Here is a 24,680-nt window from a genome sequence, read left to right on the forward strand (position 1 = left end):
CTTCAATACTGCAATAGTAAAATATAAGCATCTGGAGCATAATGTTTATAAATTAGATTTCCCAAATTGTAGACTTCCTTTAAAACCCTTCAGGGCAGAGTCAAGTATTAAAATTACATAAAATTTAACATTGGTAATGTTTAAAATGGGAAGATTTAACAATGAAGTAGAATAGAAATGTCAGTCACATTTTGTTATTATATTACTGCATATGGCTTATTGTATTATCTTGCACTCTTGCTCTGTTTCCCATAAAGACTAGGGAATTTCAAAGACAAATTATTTTCATTTCAATTCAATTCGTAATTGTTGGACACTACTCTCCTACTAGAACAGTTTCCATAGGGATTCAAAATATATCCTTAGCATTGTTATTGAGTCCACAAGATTTTTTTAAAAGAATATAAAAACCAATAGGAAAAGATTAGATAGAATATAATCAAATGTAGATTTTATGCATGAATATTGCACAGATAATCACTAATATTTAGATATTACTTGAGGCAAATGCTTTGTTTAGAGCTTACATGAATTTGGCTTATTCAGTCTGTAAAACAGCCTATGAAAGAGGAGGCATATATTTATCCCTTTTCTCAGATGAGGAATCCAACATTTTGACAAAGACTCCCAGTAACCCTGGTCCTGAGTCATACCTCTCAAGCTTAGGTTTGTGTAATCTTCTAGAGCTCATTGTTGCAGTATTGTCCAATTCCAAATATATACAGATATGATACCTACCTGCGGTACAATGGCAGATAAGCTATCTGGGTAAAAATGGTAAGAGAGTGCTAAATGAAAAAACTGAAGAATGTATGAAGACTTTAAGGAGATTAGCCTTTTGCTTGGCAAAGCGGAGTGGGGAGGATAGTCCTAGTGATGTGATCAGCACATACGAGGTCAGGGATGGAAGAATAAGCTGGCTTGCTGAGTGCAAATTAAGCATCACATTGTTATATATTGTTATATTGAGGTGAAAGCAGAAAAAGGGACGCTTTACAGATGATGTTGAGGACAGGATGAGAATACTGAACATAAGATGCATACCCACATCCTGTTTTTAGTTGTAGAATTTTAGAGCATTAAAGCTGTAAAAAATAAGTGATATCATCTAGATGTGTAAGAGTAAGTTAAGAGTGTACAGCTAGATGCTACTTACTCCTCCTGACCCTCCTCTGAACAAACCGCTGAGCTAACAGCCTGTAGATGAAACCTGAAATCAATTCAGGCATAGGAAAAGGTACTGTCTGGGAATAAACTTGGCAGCTCCACTGGTGACTTCAATACCATCTATGAATTCTCCATGCTGACTTCAGGATGGTGTGAATATGGAGGAAGATAATCTTTTTAAAAATAATTCACATTGCTAAAGGTATAATTTTTGTTGCTAAACAGTTATCTCTTTGATTTCAATACAAATTTTCTTGGGTTATTTTTACAGATGAGGGAGAAAATCATTATGACAAGTTTATTTTCTTACAAGTTTTATTTCTGGATTTTTGTTGACACACTTTTCAAATTGACTGCGTTCCAAATACCTAAAGAGATCTCCCAGAGGATGCAAAGGTCCAAAATGACTAAATAATGGGTGTGTAAAGAGAAGTTTAAGCACGTGGACAAGTAGTGGCAAATAGCAGAGCTTCAGGTTCAGAGAGACCTCCGTCACTAAGCAGCTCGGACATATTGGGAATCCTGTAACTTCTTTGGCTTCAGTTTCACTTAGCGAAGCAGTTGGCATAATTCGATATATATCAAACTGTGAACTTTTATAGTAAATATTGTCCTGATGAACTCGCACAAGAAAAGTATTTTATAATTTAAATGTAGGGAAATCAAAACCTGTGTGATAGAGCTGCACCAAATATATATGTAGACATTTTGAATTCAAATATATATTCATTTGTAAACTATACCTTAATAAAAATAAAACAAAAATGAATACATGTATATGTATCTAGGCATACATTGTTTTATTACACTTTGCTTTATTGTGCTTCACGGATATTGCACTTTTTAACAAATTGAATGTTTGTGACAACCCTACATGGAGCATGCCTATTGGCTTCATTTTTCCAACAGCATGTGCCCACTTTATGTCTTTGTGTCAAACTTTGGTAATTCTCCCAATATGTTAAACTTTTTCATCATTATTTTATCTGTTGTGATGATCTATGATCAGTGATTTTTTTTTTTTTTTTTTTTTTTTTTTTTTTTTTTTTTTTTGAGATGGAGTCTCGCTCTGTCGCCCAGGCTGGAGTGCAGTGGCGCGATCTCGGCTCACTGCAAGCTCCGCCTCCCGGGTTCATGCCATTCTCCTGCCTCAGCCTCCCACGGGTGCCTGCCACCACTAACTATTGTAATTGTTTTGTGGTGCTGCAAACTGTACCTATATAACAACAGTGAACTTAACTGATGAATGTTGTGTGTATTCTGACTGCTCCACAGACTGGCCATTCCCTATCTCTCGCTCCACAGGGCTTCCTGTTCCTGAAACACAACAATATTGAAGTTAGGCCAGTTAATAACCCTACAATGGCATCTGTGTGTTCAAGTGAAAGGAAAGTCACATGTTTCTCACTTTAAATCAAAAGCTATAAAAGATTAAGCTTAGTGAGGAAGGTATGTCAAGAGCCGACACAGGCCAAAAAGTAGGCATCTTGCACCAAACAGCTTGCAAAATAGTGAAGGGAAAGGAAAAATTCTTGAAGGAAATTGAAAGTGTTACTCTAGTAAACACATAAATGAAAAGAGATCAAACAGCCTTATTCCGTATATAGAGACAGTTTTAGTGGTTTGAATAGAAGATCAAACAAGCTATGAAATGCCTTTACACCAAAGCTTCTTCCACAGCAGGGCCCTAACTCTAATTCTATGATGGGTGAGAAAGCTGCAGAAGAAAATTTGAAGCTAGCAGAAGTTGACTTATGAGTTTTAAGGAAAGAAACATAACATAAAAGGGCAAGGTGAAGTAGCAAGTGCTGAGGGAGAAGCTACAGCAAGTTATCCAGAAGATCCAGCTAAGATCATTGATAAATGTGAATACAGTAAACAACAGATTTTCAATGTAGATAAAACAGCACCCAATTGGAAGAAGATGCCATCTGGGACTTCCATAGCTAGAAAAGCGAAGTCAATGCCTAGCTTCAAAGCTTCAAAAGACAGGCTGATTCTCTTGTTAGGAAAAATATAGCGAGTGACTTTAAGTCAAAAGCAATGTTCATTTATTTACCATTCCCCAAATCCTAGGGCCCTTAACAATTATGCTGAATCTACTCTGCCTGTGCTCTGTAAATGGAACAACAAGGCCTGGATTATAGCACATCTGTTTGCAACATGGTGTAGTAAATATTTTAAGCCCACTGTTGAGACCTATTTCTGAGGAAAAAAAGATTCCTTTTAAAATATTACTCCTCATTGATAATTTACTCAGTCACCCAAGAGCTCTGATGGAGATGTACAAGGAGATTAATGTTTTCATGTCTGCTAACACAATATGCATTCTGCAGACCATAGATCAAGGAATAAGTTCAACTTTCAAGTCTTACTATTTAAGAAATACATTTTCTAAAGTTCTCACTGCCATAGTGATTCCTGTAATAGATCTGGGCAAAGTAAATTGAAAACTTTATGGAAAGTATTCACAATTCTAGATACCATAAATAACATTTGTGATTCGTGGGAGGAGGTCAAAATATCAACAATATCAGGAGTTTGGAAAAAGTTAATCCCAACCCTCTTAGATGACTTTGAGGGGTTCAAGACATCAGTGGAGGAAATAATTGCAGATAAGGTGGAAATAGCAGGAGAACTAGAATTAGGAGTGGAGCCCGAAGACATCATTGAATTTCTGCACTCTCAAGCTAAAACTTTAATGAATGAGCATTGCTTCTTATTAATGATCAAGAAAAGTGGTTTCTTGAGATGGTGTCTACTCCTATTGAAGATGCTGTGAACACTGTTGAAATGACAACAAAGTATTTAGAATATTACATAAACTCAAGTCGATAAAGCAGTGTCAGGTTTTGAGAGGATTAATTCAAATTTTGAAAGAAGTTCTACCATGAGTAAAATGCTATCAAACATCACATGCTACAGAAAAATCTTTAGTGAAAGGAAAAGTTGATTGATGTGATAAACTTCATTGTTGTCTTATTTTTTAAAATTACTACATCCACCTAACTTTCATCAGTCACCACTCTGGTCAGTCTGCAGCCATCAGCATTGAGGCAAGACCCTCCATCAGCAGAAATATTACCACTCACCGAAGGCTAGGATAATTGTTAGCATTTTTAACGATAAAATATTTTTAATTAAGGAATATACATTGTTTTTTGAGACACAATGCTACTGCATGCTTAATATGGCTACAGTATGGTGTAAACATAACTCCTACGCACAGGGGAACAAAAAAATTCATGTGCTTTGCTTTAAATGCGATACTTGTTTTATTATAGTGATCTGAAACTGAACCCACAGTATCTCTGAAGTTTGCCTTTGTATATGCATGTATATACATACACACTCACACCCCTCTTCATCTATGGATTAAAAAAAGGAAAGAAAGAAACCCTGTGGCAAGATAAAGCAAGTAAAGGGCATTTAATTCCTGAGATCTTTGCAGAAAGAGACAAGATTCAGGTCCCAATAATACTGCAATGCCTTTGCTTTCTTACTTTGTAACGTGTACTGCTGGAACAAGGTTTCATTAGCACAGGCTCATGCTAGAGATTTGAGCAAACGTTTGTTTGTAGTTTTTCTAAAGGGTCATGAAAAAAGAGTATTTTAAAAGAAGTAACTATACATATATTAGGATTTTAAACATAATACAACTGGGAAAAAATGTGGACACCTAGTCTTTCATTATATAAAATTAATTTAACAGAATATTTTAGATCCTTCTCACAGAAGTCCTTGAAATTATTTAGATGTTTTAGGTATTTGAAGAATTGTAAAATGTCTTTGGACATTCTCCCTAAAAAGAAAAATCCAGAACAAACCATACATGTATGTGAAAAAGAAAGAATGCTTACCATCTGATATGATTTGGCTGTGTCTCCACCAAAATCTCATCTTGAATTGTAGCTCCCATAATCCCCACGTGTCATGAGAGGGACCTGGTGGGAGATAATTGAATCATGGGGGCAGGTTTTTCCCGTGTTGTTCTCATGATAGTGAATAAGTCTCACGAGAGCTGATGGTTTTATAAAGGGCAGTTTCCCCGCACACGCTCTCTTGCCTGCCACCATGTGGGATGTGCCTTTGCTCCTCCTTCACCTTCCACCACAATTGTGAGCCTCCCCAGCTATGTAGAACTGTGAGTCCATTAAACCTCTTTCCTTTATAAATTACCCAGTCTTGGGTATGTCCTTATAGCAGTGTGAGAACGGACTAAAACATCATCTATGAAAAGAAAAATACAGAGATTAAAAGGAATTGAGATTTGAATTGGCTTTATATGTAGTATCATCCATTATAGATAGTACTCATTTGATTACAATATAAATTCAGAAGCAGAAATCATTACAACTTCAATAAAGTATACATAAAATCAGGAAATCACCTAGTCACATTATAAAACATCTTTATGAAGATACAGCTATAATATAAAAGTATTTTGAAAATGGTTGATTTTATACTATTGGAAAGTATAACTGGATGTTAAAATTTCAGCCCAGATACCAAGATACAATAAATGTGAAATGTAAAATCAGATTTCCCTATGCAAAATTTGCAATGACAATCTAAAATCAGATTTTCCTGTGCAAAATTTGCAAAGACACTTTGGAAATCTGATTTCGTGACTTTAGACACTTCAACCAGCATGAGGAGGAAAAGGAGGTATGTTGGTTTGCTGGAGCTGTTGTATCAAATTACTGCAAACTAGGTTGCTTAATAGAAACCTAGTAAATTGCTTAATAGAAATTTATTGTCTTATAGTTCTGGAGGCTAGAAGTCTGAAATCAAGGTGTCAGAAGTGCCATACTCCCTCTGAAACCTAAGGGAGAATCATCTTTTTCCTCTTCTAGCTTCCGGTGTTTGCCAACAATCCTTGGTATCCCATGGCTTGTAGATGCATCATTCCAGTCTCTACTTCCATCATCACATGGCTGTCTTTTCTCTGTCTCTATTCTCTCATAAGGACGCCAGTCCTTTTAGATTAAGGGCCCATCTTACTCCAGTATGACTTCATCATGAGGACTATCTCCATAAGTGTGCACATTTTGTGGTACTGGTGGTTAGTACTTCAATATATCATCTGGGGAGCCACAGTTCAACCCATAATGGAAAGTATCAGAATATGGAGAAGATTACAAGATTTTGCCTGGAGAGATTAGTTGCCCTCCCTCTAGAGGAGATGGGCTGGGATTCTAGCTTCCAGTAAGAGGAGGATTCAAGGCCAGGAAGTTCTTGGGCTTGCAACCCATGCAATCACACAGATCCCTACAATCTTGGAATTCTTGGTAATTTTATAAAAATAAGTTCTGCATTTTCATTTTGCACTGGGACCTGCAAATTATGCAGGATGCCAGTTGGAGAGCTTGGTATATGCTTCTGGTACTTGAGAATATGGCAGGCTGTGGCCTGACTCAAACATGATAAGGCTGGCTTGTGACAACTGAATACAGGGAGCTGACTGCACTGCCTAAGGTTAGCCTGCCTCCCAGAGTTTTCACAAAAAGTGGCTCACTTATAAAATATGCATTGTCCTCTCTCTTTGCACTTCAGTTAAGAGGTGCTCAGAGATGGGAATCTCTAAGAAAATCCAAATGGTCTCAGGACAGGGAGCTTTAAATCTCTGGCAGGCCAGAGAACAGGAAGGAGTTATACAAACCAGTTCAAGTAAGACCTCTCTTACAGCTTTGCCACTCTGGAAGAATAAAAAAATAAAAAATAAAAAATAAATTGATTAGCAGACTGGGTGAATTTGGGAGTGGGTAGGAACAGTGAGGAATAAAAAAAAAAAGCTTAAGTCGTAAAACAGAAAAAGCCTTTGCCTCTGCAGGCTGCCAACATAAATTAGGCCCAATGTGAAGAAGGGGGAATTATTTGATATTACATTACATTTAGAGTTTTGATTAGTACTACTAAACAGTATATTCTAATTTCTGAATTGAATCCCAAGGTGATCTAAACAGGTTGGCCAAAAAAAAAAAAAAAATTCATGTACACCATGTTTTTCATTTAGGAATAAGGAAAGATATGTTATCTACTCCAATACATTGTAAAGGGTTAGTGCTGTTGTGGCCTGAATTGTGCTCTTCTAGAAATTCATATGTTGAAGTCTTAACCCCCAGTTCCTTAGAATGTAACCATATTAGAGATGAGTCTTAAAGAATTTTGGCATCATTAGGGTGCCCTAATCTAATGTAACTGGCGTTTTTATAAAAAGAGGAGATTAGGACATATGCAAACAGAGAAGGAAGACCGTGTGAAGACACATGGAGAAGATCCCTCTTACAAGCCAAAGAGAGTGGCCTCAGCAGAAACCAACTCTACTAAGATCTTGATCTTGGACTTCCAGCCTCCAAACCTGTCAGGAAATAAATTTCTGTTGCTTAGGCCACCCAGTCCATAGTACTTTGTTATGACAGCCCTAGTGAACTAATACAACAGTAAACAATAAAAACTGAGTTATTACAGTGATTAGTTTGTTGGTTTGTTTTTTTTAGAGGAGTCTCACTCTGTAGCCCAGGCTGGAGTGCAGTGGTGTGATCTCTGCTCACTGCAAATTCCGCCTCCCGGGCTCACGCCATTCTCCTGCCTCAGCCTCCAGAGTAGCTGGAACTACAGGCGCCCACCACCACACCCTGCTAATTTTTTGTATTTTTAGTAGAGACGGGGTTTCACCGTGTTAGCCAGGATGGTCTCAATCTCCTGACCTCGTGATCCGTGCGCCTGGGCCTCCCAAAGTGCTGGGATTAAGGCATAATAATCAACAAGGTCCATAAAATGGAGCATAGACATCATCACCTGTATCATTATCACCGTCTTATAAGATAGCTGAGATTAAAAGAGTTGACTCAAAAATGGCCGTTTTAGTGGTTGTTTGTAGACCTAGCTTGACTGAAGGACTACATGAGAATATATGTGATACTAGACAGCTCATAATTTTACAGTTTAGACAACATGAACATTAAGTGTGAAACAGAATTTTAAAAACACTATAAATTACTAAATCCATAGGATTCATACAAAGAGCTCTACATGTTACATTTTGCAGTACTGTAAGTTGGTATACATTCATAGAAATATAAATGTAATTGCACAATAGAAGAATAGAGCAAATTTATTTAATGTAATATATACGAAGCATAGAACACATTTTTTAAAAAAGGTAGTGTTCAATTAATGTTAACTTTCTCCCTGTTTCCTCTTTTATAATGGAAGGAAAGGCACAGAAATTGATTGTTTTTCCCTGCTTCTAGTCACCCTAGCTTAATTAAAGTGATTAGACTTTGAACCAATTAATTGTCATTAAAGTCAGGCTGCCACTGGAACAAATGGAAACATATGCTAAATCTATGGTTCATGTAACACAGTTCTGCTTTACTAAGTATTGGTAACCGATGATAAAGCAATTTGAGAGATAATTAGAAAAGGAAGAAGAATAGTTTCCATTATTTTAAGAGAATGTACAACGAGATTTTATTAATGAATGAATCAATCTTGTATAGTGTAGTTATCAGCATATGTGATAGTTTAAGGTAAAGTGCTTCATTGGTGTGCAGGTTAGAAATACTTTAACTCACAGAGTCAGGCATAAAGGTTTCAACCACAGCAAGGACAGGCTGGGCCTTACACATACTAACTGAGAGTGTCTGTGGAGTAGTGAGATGGAAAAACAAGCAACAGCTATAGGGAATAGCTGCTTCCTAGGAAATACAGCATGAGATTTGGAGATTGTCCCCAAAGTCATAAAGGAACTCATAAGTAGTTAATCTAGAGGGTCATAATACAATGCTGAAATTATCAGAAACATCTGTCATCAGGTATTATAAACTCTCTCTCGGGACTTGTGTAGTGGCCAAGGGTCAGCACAGACAGGCAAGAGCAAACATTGCTGGACCCTTATACTAAAATTTCTTGGCAGTATTGGGAAGAAATCCTCAATTTGGGATTAACTCCAAGACTGAGAATAATAACTCTAAATATCAGCTACTGAATTTTGTCTGTGTGCTAGAATCTCTGCAAAGTATTTCACATATAATATTTTCAGTATACCCAAAGTGAATTCCATGAACCTTTCACAGTAGTAAATATGAAAAAATTTTAATAATGACAATTATGGGTTAAAAAGCTAATGGATATAAATGATAAATAATTGAGATCAAACCTAATAATTTCCAGATAAAATCAAGAAGGATATGTATATACTGACATGCACTGACTTTTTATTATTATGAAGAGTAAAAGACATCCTAGAAACAAGCATACAAACGAGATTATTTCCCAGGTACACAAAGCAAATTAATCCTGATTTTACATTAATCCAAGAAAAATAAGGAAGCATTATCTACAGATTGTTTTTAACAAAAATTGCTTGTGAGCCAAATATTTTAACATCTGTTAATTTTTTTCAAGTACAAAGGCCAAAAAAAATTTAGCAGACATATAATTTATATACACATATAAATGCAGAAACTGTTCTACAGATATATCTTTCTTAAATGTACATTACTTATAACTGTAACAATCACAAATGAATCTAAATTAGAAATTGAGGATCAAGGGATATATGGTAGACTGCTCTCTGAAAGTTTCAACAGGTACTGTTTCCAAACTATCTTAAGAGACTGGAGAAGAATACACTGTATAAAAACGGCCTGAGCCACTAGAAAATTAAGGCTGAAATGGATGTTATGATGTTTCCTTTTACACTGGCATTTGTACACTTTAAAAGGAAGCAATTTTAATGTCGAAGACTATCCTTCAGTATTGAAATAATCCTATAATGAACAAAAGAAATTTCTCTAGAAATTTTCTTCTCTCAGCTTAAGATTCTCACTTGTGTAATTAAATACGTTTGTAATTGTGTTTAAGATAATACTGTTTGGGGAGGATATGAATATTTCTGTTTGATGGGTTTTTATTTTATTCTTCTTAGGTGACCAGATGTTCTTCATAAAAAATGTATGAACATGAAAAAGTAAAGAACCTAGAAAATTTATTTGTGAATTGAATATATGAAGTCTGTGTTACATTTTACATAATTCACTTAAATGTACTTCACATTTCTCAAATTTGTATATTATTGAGAAAATGTATAACCGTTGTGAAGAATTTTCTGGTTTTTGTTGTTGTTGTTGTTGTTGTTTTGAGACTGGGTCTTGCTCTGTCACCCAGACTGAGTGCAGTGGTGTGATCATGGCTCAAGCAATCTGCCAACCTCAGCCTCTCCCACTCAGCCTCCCAAGTAGTGGGGACAACAGGCGTGTACCACCATGCTTGGATAATTTTCTTTTTATTATCGTTTGTACAGCTGACATCTCTGTATGTTTCCCTGGCTGGTCTCAAACTCCTGAACTCAAGCAATCCTCTCGCCTTAGCCTCCCAAAGTGTTGGGATTACAGGCATGAGCCACCGAACCACCGACCCAGCCCCTCATAATTTCCTTTTAAGCGGTTGGCGGAAAAGGGTATTTGTGTTGTGTCATTGATTTTGCCGCTTCCTCTCACCACTTCTTGTGGTTTTCATAGAAGTTCTGAGTAGCAGTGCTGCAGAGGCAACTCTTCCAAGACTAACTCGTTCAGCTTACCGAGCTCCAGAGTTTATGTTATTTGTAAAGCTGACTTCCTCAGATTTCATCAGATATCTTTGAGAAACAAAAAGACCCTGACATGACCTTTCTCATTATGTATTCTGTTGACATTGCAAGGAGAAAGAAAAACCCACAGAATACTGAACAATGCTTGTCGTAGTTAAAAGAAGAAAACACATTCTATAATTATGTGCTTAATAACCCTCATGAGGCTGGGCGCGGTGGCTCACACCTGTAATCCCAGCACTTTGGGAGGCCGAGGCAGGTGGATCATGAGGTCGGGAGATTGAGACCATCCTGGCCAACATAGTGAAACCCCGTCTCTACTAAAATACAAAACATTAGGCTGGCATGGTGGCACATGCCTGTAGTCCCAGCCACTTGGGAGGCTGAGACAGGAGAATCGCTTGAACCAGGGAGGCGGAGGTTGCAGTGAGCCCAGATCACGCCAGTGCACTCCAGCCTGACGACAGAGCAAGACTCCATCTAAAAAAACAAACAAACAAAAAAAAAACCCTCATGAAACCTTAATAATCAATGTTGTAAATAAATTATTCACACCAGGAACAAAATAATAAAGATTATTATAGTTCAATTGAATTATCTAACAAAGAGTCCATAATCCACCGTGACATTTCTTGGATATTTTCAGAAGAATTGATGTAGTTAAGCTTGGGCAAACCATATTAGAGAGATAAGTGTAGAGCCTACCTTTAATAAGATCTCTAGAGAAGATACTTCTACAACCTTCAGAAGCTCACTGACAGTATTTAATAAAACTTACACGATGTACTTATGTTATCAGAAGAAAGATTTAAACTTCTATATGAAAAAATGACATTGTAGAATTGGAGAACTGGTCATACAATAGTAGGAACAGGGACTGCCTTCACTGAGCTCCATGCAGTTTGCAAACTTTGTTTTATTTAACCTATTGTGAGCTTTATAGTGCAAGTATCATGCAAGAAATACAGTGCCAGCAAATAATGGGTATTTAAAAGTTTGTTTTGTTAAACTGAGGCCTCACCAAAACATCATAAAACAGATGACTTTGTCCCTATTTTGCAGTTGAGGAAAAAGACTCAAAGAGATGAATTAGCTTTCTCAAGATAACATACCAGCAATCGTTTGAAAACACAAGTTTATCTGATACGAAAGCTTCCATGGATAGATCTGCTCTATTGTGACATTTTAAAACATACGTATTATTTTATTAGCTGAATTTTATATTTTCAGGTATTTTCTTACACTGCTGACAAAGAAATCCGAACCGATGACTTGTGCTTGGATGTTTCTAGACTCAATGGACCTGTAATCATGTTAAAATGCCACCATATGAGAGGAAATCAGTTATGGGAATATGATGCTGAGGTATAGTATTTTCTTAATTTACTTATTATTTGATGCTTAAGCTCAGTTATATATTTCAACATTCAACATTTAAATCTTAAGCTGGTTTTTATCTACATTGGCAGAATTAGATTTTCAAGCATGCAGGCTCATATCCGGTAACATTAGGATGGCCTATCATATAAACAGGTTTCACCAAATTGGTCCATTAATATAAAATATGAATGAGGACAATAAAATCAGTTTTGTGTATGACAACTTGTTATCTCCATGTACATGCCAAACATAAATTAGGCAAGAGGTAAGCTAAGCCTATCTGAGAGGTTTGTATGAAGATGTGCATACAGGATAATATTGACAATATGTCCATATTTTCAAATTTTAAATTTTACAATACTAATCACTGACATTTATGTTCCTCAACTGGAAGGAACAATATCTGACAGGATTAACAAGATTTCTTTACTGTTTACAATTGTAAATATTTTGCAGAATTCAATAAACTAATTAGTCACATAAAAAGTTGAGTAGCCTCTTCTCAATATAGCACACCTTTCTGACAGAGAAGAGGGAGAGAAAACCACAAAATTACTGTTGGAAATTTATCTCCAGGCAGTGTGTAAAAACCAGATCAGCCATCAGATGGAGCTAATAAAAAAGAAATATTTTCCTTTGCATAAGGAAGCTTACTCTTGAAAACAGCTTCATTTCTTTCAGTTTTCTTTTTTGATTAACAAAATGAATTGGTTGTCTGTGTTACATTTCCCACATTATTAAGTGGTAGGTGATTTATTTAAAAGGAAAACTAAACTTCGTTCTGCTTAAAAGATAAATGCTACTATAGAGGTAAATGAGTCTCACAGATGCAGTATTCCATGCAAGCCTAAAATTTTCTACAAGAATAACATTTTAAAAACCAATCTACAGAGTTTTTGGTATTGTTGATATTTTAGCAAGACCTTTTAAAAACCTTTTTGAATGTCATTTTAATATTTGCATGAGTCTGTAGTTTCTTAAGTTGAATATTAGAAAAATTTACTGAATTCTCATAGGATTTGAAACTGGTTATGCAGGGTTAATTTTGGGCCTAACACTCATACAGTGTTACCAGGATCTTAGGACACAAAATCATCTTCTGGGCCATAATTGAGGGCAAACACTGAGAATTCTTCCTATGTTGTACCAGTGTGTTCTATTAAGATGCTATTGCCTACGCTATATCTTACTCACCTTGTCTGACCACCAATTTTTTTCTCTTCAACTATTATTTATTGTACCATCCTTGATATTAAGCCTACAGAAAACAGTGCCTTTGCAAAATACATGTAGGTAAATCCTTCATCAGTACTCTCTTCTATGAGGAAAAGTGCAGTAAAATGTACAGATATAGTAGAAATCCTGTAAGTGATATTTGTTTTTAAATAAAACTTGTTCTTGTTGTGGTTACTGTTCCATTTCTACCAGGAACCTGGGACTCTACTGAGCTTATGCTAAAAATAAGAAAATCTAGAATATATTTATTAAGAAAGGGGAATGATCGTATACATTTTTATAAAAGCAAACAGTGTGGAATTTTAGAATACCACTTTTAATCTTTAAACTTTTCCATAACTCTTGAGTGAACGATGTCATAACTCAAATTCTTTCATTTCTCAAATAACTAGTGTTAACAATTTGGTGTATATTTTGGTTTACATTTTCTGTCAGCTAGTAGCAATGCTATTGAATACTAAGGAATTTTAAGTAAAAAGTGAAAAAAATAGGTAGCTTCACATAGGTAGATAAATAAATTTACTCTTTTGGATGACTAGTAGTTATCTGTTGCAGTATTTCAGAGCACTATAATATTTTGTGTCATGTTTACTTTGACTTTGGAACACACACACAAAAAGCTTATAAAATGCCATAAATATTGAGAAATTTTTATTTTAAATAATTTGATCATCTGAATTATATAGCTTAATTAAATTCTCTTATATGTTTATGTTTTCAAAATTAACTAGTGATGTTTACATTGTCTAATGACAGCACTTTGCCAAATTAAAAAATGCATAGATCATAATCTAATAAATGACACGAGAATAGAGCAATTGTAGGAATAATACATTGCCTTTCTGGAAATTTCAGCTTTGATGTGCGATTATATTTTTGAGAAGGTCGTTAAAAAGGATTTTTTTAAAACATAATTGAAATATAACATTTATTACTATGCTTTTAAGTTTTACATTTAGGGTTTCTTTAGTTCACAGAATGGTTCCACCCCTTGCTACCCACAGGGTGATTCCAGGAGTAGTAGCGTCACCTGGGAACTTGTTAGAAATGCAGGATCCGAACCCGTGCTAAACACACTGAATCCAAGTTTGTATTTTAACAAAATCTCCGATCATTCATATACACATTTACATTTGAAAAGGACAGGGTCAATTATCTATGTATCTTCCATAGTCTTTTTATACACTGATTAAAGAATGTTACAAATTTAGGAAAAGGCATGAATACAATTTGGAAAATGGCAAGGCCTCCAGAGGGGAGCAGAGAGAGGGAAAGGGAGCAAAAGGATAAGAGGTGTTGAGATGAGAAAGAAGAATAATTGCTCAGTGGTTCTATTCTTCTCATATTCCAACCTGTGGAAAGTAAATGCGCACTGCTTACTACTTTAACTCAATTCTTTATCTTTTGCTAGCAAGGACAAAATTATTCTTTGAAAAATCTCTGAGGTGGTGCAGGTTCAAGGCAGAATAAAAATTGTTGGAGTTCATAGAATTACAGAACTGAAATGTACCTTAAAGTTCTCTCCTTTAAGCCTTTATCAGGAGGAACTAAAGCACAAAGATTACACCGCTAGCAGCAGAGCTAGGATTCAGGTCCTAATAAAGTATTCCAAGCAAGCTAGCTATCAGTACAATTGTGAATCTCACCATGTGAACAGCACAAATATTCCATCACCTTATCTCCCATAGTCCTTTCAATCTTAGAAAAGAAAGTCATAAATAGAAGCAAGATTGTTGGAATATCCAGAGAAAAATGGAAACAGTGTCATGAAGCCTCAAAAGATGGAATCTATCCAGCTACTTTGGTTTTGTTTACTTCTTAGGTGAGTGGGGGAAAAGAGAAGGAATACAGTTCAACACGTATTTATCTGTTTTTTCATGCAATTCTTACAATAGTCTTATAAGACAGATATTCTGTTTTTCACATTAGTAAAATGAAGCATAGGGTAAATGCCTCGTTTAAGTTTGCACAGCCAGATTCTGGCAGTAAATCCAGCAATTTTTCTACTACACTACATTGCCTCTTGATGTTATCGAAAGACTGGAAATAATTAGATTCTTTCAGTGGTTAAGATATAATAAGCTAAATATACAGTATTTCAAATGGAATAGCTAAATGCTATCAGTTATTTGTTATGCCAAATTTTGAAATAAAATTTCTCATTTTTTTAATAGGGGGAAAGATGTTCTACAATAAATATGGTCTATTTAGCTAAATAAGCAGTCATAAAACTACTTTGTCATTTTGCTCTAATTGCTTACAAACTTCAGCTATACATATTCATAATATAATATCTAATGGCTTATCCTTGTAATTGAATGAAACTAAGCACGTGTTAGTAATAAATGCACTTCTTTGGTCAACTTTGATTTCAAATGTAGTTTCTCACACCCCTAACTAAATAGTTCTTAAATAACCACGAATTCAATTCACTGTCATCTTATATGTGGCCTAAGGCCTGTTTGAATTGAGGGCATCCTGGGCATCATTAGCAAAATTGTGGGGTACCTACGTGGTCTGGAAGCTTAAATAAATTGCACAAACCCTTCTGTGCCATGAAATGCCTATTGCCAAGATTAAATGAAAAGAAAAAAATTCATCTCACTGAGACATTTTAAAAATTATTTTTATAAAGTGCTGTCATCCATTCATTCTATTGTTTTCAGGTGTTCTTATATTCTGTTTGAACATTATAATTATGTTCCAATCAATTTAGAATATTTCCCTATGATATGTGCACATAATTACATTTCTTTTTGAATAACTAGGCAGCTACATACAGTGTGAGAATCTAATTTTAGATCAGAACACTTATGTTCAACAAACGCTATGTAACAAAGAAAAAAAGGGAGAAAAATATGCTAAAAATAACTTATTTTTCATGTGACTGAGCAAGTTGACTTAGAAAATACTTGTTGTGAATTCTATATACATCTGTATCAAATAATTTCCAGAGTCACAATATAAGGAATTTTTTTCCATAGGTGAAATGTGTTAGATTAATATTTAGACTTTACTTACACTACCATCTTTTATTTACCTTTATTAGAGAGCAGGTAAATGGGATTATAATTTCAAGGTAAGTGATCTTTAAGTGCATCCCAGCCATTCCCCTGTGTAGCATTCCTAAGAAAAACAATGGCTCAATTTACCTTTTGAAGGTTGTGTGCATTACACAGGTATTACCTTTCCATATTCCTTTTGACCCATAGCTGTGATTTCTTATTAGAAGTAGTGAGTAGGAATTTCAATAGATTAGCGTCATATTTGTAGTTCCTATATGTTAAATGATTACACTTCATATTTTATAATATTTCTGTTCAACTGAATGCGTAGATTACCTTGTCTGGAGATCATAATTAATGTTTTGAGTAACAACTTTGTTATATTAATTTTTAATTGTTATTCTATGCTTGATTAACAGAAGAACTCCTATTATCTTTGCTATTAAATTAAATATAATAGTACAAATTTATACTTATTTTGTATATGATTATATGTAATAACATAATTGATTGGGTTTTATTTTAATCTTTTACTATACCAACTTTTAAACTGAGACCTGTGCGATTGGCTCTTAAATCAACTATGCAGTCAGTTCATTAAAATATCTATTTTTTTAAATTAGTATGTTTTAATACCAAGGTATGGCCTAATTTTACAATATTAATGGCTCTTATTTTGTCACCAAAATTGTTTAGCCTGATTCCAGTTGGCTTTAAGTAGGAATTATATATTTGGAAGGGTAAAGTTAGAGATACTCCATGCTACATTTTATGTTAGTCAAACTTGCAAATATATTTAAAGGCACGAATCGTTAATATTTTTCTTATGTATTTTTACATGTTATGATTAAAATATTCTACATTGCAGGCAATACCAAGGCTTTACATTCTAGAGGAGAACAATAAAGTAATACTATGTTATTAACAAAACTCAATACTATCTTAGGGTTTAGATGATCCTATTTTTAGTCAATATTTTAAATAAAGCTATAGGAAAATATATTTGGCAGTAAGTTGCATGTCAGCCTGGATGTCACATTGTCTTCAAAGTTGAGTTAATATAGCTGGATGTAGTGGCATGGGCCTGTAGTACCAGCTACTTGGCAAGCTGAGATGGGAGGATTGCTAGAGCCCAGGAGTTCGAGGCCAGCCTGGGCAGTATAGTGAGACCCTTTCTCTAAAACAAAACAAAAGTAGACTAATTAGGCATTTGCAACAAAAACAGATATAACTAAGGGTTGATATACCTAATAAAGAGCATATCAACCCTTAATTACTATACTTTTTGAAAGGGAAATAGTATACCACATATAGAAATGTGCAAGGACTTGAATAAACAGCATAGTAGAAATGTAGCCAAAGAAAATGAAAAAAAGTTTTTAAAAAACATAAATAAAAATCATTTTATGTGTGTTACTCTATTCATTTCTTGTTTATCCTTTCAATACAGCAAGAAATGTTTTTAGCAGCAACATGTAATATTGGTGAAGATGCAGTGAAACTGACACCCATAAAGTATCCTGGCAGATAGCAAGCACAAGAAGTGTTAGCTGCTGCTGCTATTATTACAAAATTACTGTTATAGATATATTTTAAAGGACTTTGCTGATATGTGTTAAAGTGTTCGTGTATTTGACCTTGCAATTTCACTTCTAAGAATCATTTCCAAAGAAATAATGACAGATGTAGGCATTGATGTTCAGAGATATTTGCCATGTGTTATTAATAATGGCAAATATCTCTGAATATCAATATATTGATCAAATATCTCTGAAATACAATATATTTTTGTTATTTGCAATAGCTCCAAATTGGAAAGATATTCCCTGCAAATAAAAAAGTTAAATGGATTTTGGAAATTCATTTTAGAGAAATAGTTTATTTCTTAATAGTATGTTTGTAGATTATTTTAATGATAGAAAAAATGCCCACAACATGAATAAAAGAATATTTTATTATATGACCCCAATTATATAAATACATAAAATTATTAGAACATACATACAATATTAATAATTGTTATCTTTTCAAACAGTATACTGAGAAAAAAATGAACTGTGCTTTGTTTTCAAGCAAATGAAGACACTAAATAATTTTGTGTGTTTTTAAATGAAAAATAATTTTTGTCTCAATAAGAACAAGATTTGTAATTTTTCTTCTGGGCTATGGCTTTTTAGAAGTACCTGGAATGAAAGTTCTTTGACTATTTTTTCATGGCCATTCATTTGATAAACACCTTTGGAACATATGTTACAGTCATTTTTTTTTAATGAAAATTCTATATTGTATTTATGCCCTGGGGTCATGTTTCCAGAGGATAAGCAAAATCATTTTGTTTTTGTTTTATGTCATAAAAATAATTTTTCTTCTATATTCCAAATGAAATTAACATCATTTACACTAATATCTTTGATGTTAAAGTGGCATTTTCCAAGAAAATTCACTACAAGGAGAAATATCACTGAGAGTAGAGGATGATCTAGCCTAGCAGTTTTGAACAGTATGGGTGGAAAATTCATGTTTGGTTTAAAAACAAAAATATAAACTAGTCTTCTTAAAAAAATCAAGCTATATAGTTAACAATATTATTTATAGTTACAGTTTTAATATTAACTACATAGTTAATATTATGAATACAGTGTTATTTTTTCTTTCTTTACAAATTATATACTATTTTACTGTAGAAGATAAATCCTTGAAAACATAAATCCAATAATTTGTGTTCATTAAGCTGCCTGAGAGAAGTAGCTTAATTTTAACAGGATTTATTGTCTGCACTGGTCTTTCACTAAGTGTTTGAATCAACAGACTTACTTAGTGTCTCCCAAGGGCAGGCACTGAGCTTCAAGATGTAGGTGGCCATAGTCTGTGGCTTTCCTGGAGCTTATGTTCCTATGGAGGAAATAGATGGAGAGCAAGAAACAGACAGATAAATTAATTAATTAAAATTGTTTGGAGAATTAGATTAAGAGTTAATCTTTTTCTTTTTCCTCCCTTCATTATCTACCTTTCTAATTGACATCTAACAAAGGTGGCAATGTACATGTGGAACACAACCAGGTTAGCCTTGTAAAAACATAAGTGGGAGCAATTTGAGTACCATACTGTTCAAAGTAAAGCCTTAAAGCTAAATTATCCTCCGAATTTGTCCCGGATATTTATTTAATTTTAGGGTGAAAGAATGAGGAGGCCAAGGGCCATAGTTGGACTAATCAACTATTTTGAATATCCACTCACAAATAACTCATCTGGTACTAAAAAGCATTGTATTACTAGGATGAAGGCTGAGAATATAATCTTTTATATCTAAAATAACCTTTTGCCAAAAATATTTCATTATTTAATCATAAGCCCCTCTCCATATTCTCAGTCTTATCTTCATTTACTCCTTCCTTATAGGGTTGATATTAAAGCCATCTAAAAAAATATGGCTCACAGCTCCATGGATACAATTATTGTGACATGTGCCTTCCATCTTTATCCAGTAGAAATTGCATGTTGCCTAGGATGATTGATTTATTACTGTCTTTGTACTTGATTTTGTCATTATTCATTATTTTCTTTGTCAAACAGACCCACACTCTTCTTCATATAATCACCCAGTCTTGTCTCTCAGTGAACAAAGTAGCTGATGGCTCCCAGCATCCTACTGTGGAAACCTGTAATGATAGCACTTTGCAAAAATGGCTACTAAGAAACTATACAAGAATGGAAATTTTTAGAAATATTTTTGGGAATTCTACTGATTACATTCTCTAATGATTTTTGGAGGTTTGTGTTGCAGATTTTATTAAATTTATTTTAGCATTTTTGTTATGTTCAGTTATTGAAATCTGGAAACTCCTTTAAAATGTGGTTAAGAAAAATTTGTATGACCTTTTCTCCATGGAGTTAACTCTCTGTCTTTTACTTCCTAGCTACTCATTAATTTGGGGACTGCATATATTAAGTTGTGTTTAGTCTATCCTTAATGAGTAGGGTTTTTTTTTGTTTTTTTTCTTTATTTTAAACATATATATGCATAAATATACTTGATGAACGATATTATGAAATATTAGCTCTCTTTGAGGCAAACTATAGCCATGTCTATATGACAACAGGTTCTGCGTCATCAGATCTGAAAAAAATCAATTAAAAAACTAACAGGGCCAAAGAAAGTATTGTTTCTAAGACACTGAAATCATTTATTTTTGTTTCTTTTTATTCAGATACTTTGGTTAAATGCAAATATAGCATATCCTTTCTAAAGTATCTTATTATTTTAATTAAAACACTAAGCAAACACATTATTAAAGACTAAGATGTGATTTTTAATACCTTTATAAAGAAAATTATTTGTAAGCATTTCTTTGTGGTTGCCTAAGTGAAACAATATTTTTTTAAGTTGTATCTTTTATCTCTCACTTGTATGATTTTTGACTATCTTTTCAGCAAGCAATAAAATGAATCATTACACAGGTCAAGTCAACAAACTGATATGGAATTCTTGTAAAGAGTGCAAATAAGAACATGTCCTAGCTTTTAGTTTTAAAGAGTGTATTATCCAATAATTAAAGGATTTTACTTTGTCCCAGACCTTACAATGAGAACACAAGGAAGATTGGGGCATTTTTCTGGTTCAGATGAACCACTTAAAGATTGTTAGTGGAGGAAACAATTGAGCTCAGAAGTCTTGGAACAAGGCTAGAAATGAAATTATGGATGAGGGGACAACATATAGGGTACTATTTTACTTAGAACTGTATTCAAGCCAAAGACATTCCAAATGTAAGAGTTGGTAAAGCTGGAAAAGTCTAGGTCTTTTGCACAAAGAGAACTTATGTACAAAGCAATTTATGTATATTATCTTAGTTTGCTTTCAGAGCAACCGATCCTGATACGTGCAGTGCCAAAAAAGGAAGCTTAGGCTTAACTAAATATTTATTCTCACAAGTCTACTATAGAGTGCTAGAGCAGAGACCACAGAGTGCTTCTCTGCATAGGAGAAATTGGAGCAGTTCCCTTAGCAGTTCTTACAGCCTTCTTTACAGGTGAGAGTCTGTTGCAAGGAGATGAGATCCACATCAGGCAGATGTCAAAACCATCCTGGCTTATTGGCCTTATCCTCACAGAAGATGATGTTTCCTTGTAACAGCTCCATAGGCCTAGCTTCCAGGAACCAAATAAAACATTTAGAATTACAAGTCTGCATTTAGAAAAGCCCGAAGTTTGCTTTTCTGTTAGTATATATATGCAATTTATCAGTTGCAGATGCAGTTTATCAATCAGAGTTCACTTTTACTATAAACAATGTAGCCTAGAAACATAGTTAACATTTTTACCCTTTCAAGGTTGCCAGGGGATTACAGTTAGATAGTTGACTGAAGGTCAAATTTTGTAAACAAAAGGGAAAAACTGTATTTGTAAGCATGTTTAAGTCTAAGTATTTTCTGACAAAGAACATGATTCCTCAGAATAATTTGAAACATGCCTGAGTGTTCACAGCCAGTAAGTAAAGGACAGGAATTTACCTGAGCCTAAAAGGTCTGGTTTTCCACTGCACTACATTATAAAGGAGAAGTATTTAGTTCTTTGTCTCTGCAGCAGTGGGTTTTGACTATTAGTGAATTCCTTCAAATAAATCATATATTGTTTAGAAAGAACAATAATAACTAGTGTTTTTAAAATTATTATTTGTGCAGTTGACAACATCTATTCAACATGTTCCTTAAAGAAAAATCTCAAGTCTGTGCTATATTTTGAACTAAGGTAACTGATAATTGATCAAAGCATTCAACTACTATGATATGTGATCAATTGCAATAAGACACTGGGAGTGCTTTCCGGGGTAGCTTAATGGGCAATGACATATTTGATATATGAAAAATCATACTTTTTTAAAAAAGGGATCTAATAGAAGTATGCAATGGTAAGTGATATTTTTGAAAGAGAATATATACACAAAAGACCACAGGTATGTAACAAAAATGAAACAATTTTGTTGATTTTTAACTAGAACTGTCTAGAAAAAATACATATTGTTTTTGTTATGCATCTTTATTTTTTCAAGCTGGCTACTGGTTGAATTTCTGGCATAATAAGCATAAATCAGCCATCTTCTTGCCTATCTTTGGCCATTTATTCCTTTCTTTGTTTTTTAGTGTAAATAGCTTGATTCCATGTTTTGAAAGAGCAGCAACAAAGGTCTCAATCTTGAAATCTCCTTTGTATCTAATTGCCTTGCTCTTTTAATTTCCTGCTTGCTGTCTCTTAGGCCTCTTCCGCCACAAACCTATTCTCCATTCCATCGTTTCTTACAACAGTGCAGTCCACGATGTTTTCAGTCCTAATCTAAGCAAACTACAATCGTCTGGCTGCTGTTCCTCTACCATTTTTATGGCCCACCCCTTACATTTACTTTCATCCCATTTTCAATGTAGTATCAAGAGCCAAAAAAAAAAAACCATTTTCTTTGCCTTTAATTTTGGTAATTTGCAAAAAAAAAGTATCTAGAGTGCTATTTTCAAGATATATTTGCAAATCATCTCTCATACATTCAAATACTTCACTTCTGGTTGGAGAGGTTTTCATATAATATGATCCTAGGTATTGCCCATGAAATAGCAGAAATATATATAATTAGTATGTATACATCATGTTGATTTAAAATGTATATCTGAAAAGTCCAAAAATGTGATTTCCAATGTACATAAAAATGCCAAAGAGAAGATATATAATGACTGGTTAACATACAATTATTGGAATTTATGAAGAAACTAAAATATAAATATAATGTTTAAAAATATGTGATCATCATGCCCCTGTTTTTATGTTATATTTTTAAGATTCTTAAAAATACAGACCAAACTATTGTAAGGATTTTATCAAGTAAGAGATTATTTTTTGCTCTGATAATCACTTTCTACAATGAATGTCTTACAGTCACAGATACTATAGCTTGTTTAGTATTTTGAAATGGGAACATCTCTAGCAGTTTTGTTCATTTGGGTCACAGCTGTGCCATCTATTTGCATGTTTACCAAATGGTTACTGAATAACACATGCCTAAGAAAACTAAGCTTTTGCAAAAGCTTGTTAATATTTGCAGTCCTCAACTGAACTCGGAGCTCACAAATGGGCTTTTTGCAAAGGAGCCTGAATTCTTGGCAATGCTTGATAAATGTCAGTCAGTTTCTTTAGCCATCTGCAAATAAAGGTATATTAGACAATGATGACTTCATAACAGTCAAAGTTGTATAATAATTAATCCAGGGACACCTGTGCACAGTTCCTTTTACAAAGCTATCACAGTGTATTATACTATAAAAATCATAAAGGAGTTTTTAAAGAACAGATTTTTTTTTTATCATACTTTAAGTTTTAGGGTACATGTGCACATTGTGCAGGTTAGTTACATATGTATATATGTGCCATGCTGGTGCACTGCACCCACTAACTCGTCATCTAGCATTAGGTATATCTCCCGATGCTATCCCTCCCCACCCCCCACCCCACAACAGTCCCCAGAGTGTGATATTCCCCTTCCTGTGTCCATGTGATCTCATTGTTCAATTCCCACCTATGAGTGAGAATATGCAGTGTTTGGTTTTTTGTTCTTGCGATAGTTTACTGAGAATGATGATCTCCAATTTCATCCATGTCCCTACAAAGGACATGAACTCATCATTTTTTATGGCGCATAGTATTCCATGGTGTATATGTGCCACATTTTCTTAATCCAGTCTATCATTGTTGGACATTTGGGTTGGTTCCAAGTCTTTGCTATTGTGAATAATGCCACAATAAACATACGTGTGCATGTGTCTTTATAGCAGCATGATTTATAGTCCTTTGGGTATATACCCAGTAACGGGATGGCTGGGTCAAATGGTATTTCCAGTTCTAGATCCCTGAGGAATCGCCACACTGACTTCCACAGTGGTTGAACTAGTTTACAGTCCCACCAACAGTGTAAAAGTGTTCCTATTTCTCTACATCCTCTCCAGCACCTGTTGTTTCCTGACTTTTTAATGATTGCCATTCTAACTGGTGTGAGATGGTATCTCATTGTGGTTTTGATTTGCATTTCTCTGATGGCCAGTGATGATGAGCATTTTTTCATGTGTTTTTTGGCTGCATAAATGTCTTCTTTTGAGAAGTGTCTGTTCATGTCCTTCGCCCACTTTTTGATGGGGTTGTTTGTTTTTTTCTTGTAAATTTGTTGGAGTTCATTGTAGATTCTGGATATTAGCCCTTTGTCAGATGAGTAGGTTGCGAAAATTTTCTCCCATTTTGTAGGTTGCCTGTTCACTCTGATG

The 24,680-nt window shown here is 34.4% G+C and overlaps 1 protein-coding gene across 8 annotated transcripts in view; it reads left to right on the plus strand.

Moving 5' to 3' along the window:
* Nucleotides 1-24,680, plus strand: part of GALNT13 (polypeptide N-acetylgalactosaminyltransferase 13) — a 1,108,472-nt gene that overhangs the window by 1,079,509 nt on the left and 4,283 nt on the right. For 4 of the 8 annotated variants that reach the window (XM_055108593.2, XM_055108595.2, XM_055108591.2 and 1 more), the window contains 2 exons: nt 11,993-12,127; nt 19,957-20,154. In XM_055108593.2, coding sequence (XP_054964568.1) covers nt 11,993-12,127; nt 19,957-20,142 — 321 coding nt within the window. In that variant the 3' untranslated portion in view covers nt 20,143-20,154. The remainder of the gene's footprint in view (nt 1-11,992; nt 12,128-19,956; nt 20,155-24,680) is intronic. The other 4 variants (XM_063595199.1, XM_055108596.2, XM_055108594.2 and 1 more) reach the window with 1 other exon arrangement.

The sequence above is a fragment of the Pan paniscus genome, chromosome 13 (assembly GCF_029289425.2).
Source record: "Pan paniscus chromosome 13, NHGRI_mPanPan1-v2.0_pri, whole genome shotgun sequence".
Taxonomy (NCBI): domain Eukaryota; kingdom Metazoa; phylum Chordata; class Mammalia; order Primates; family Hominidae; genus Pan; species Pan paniscus.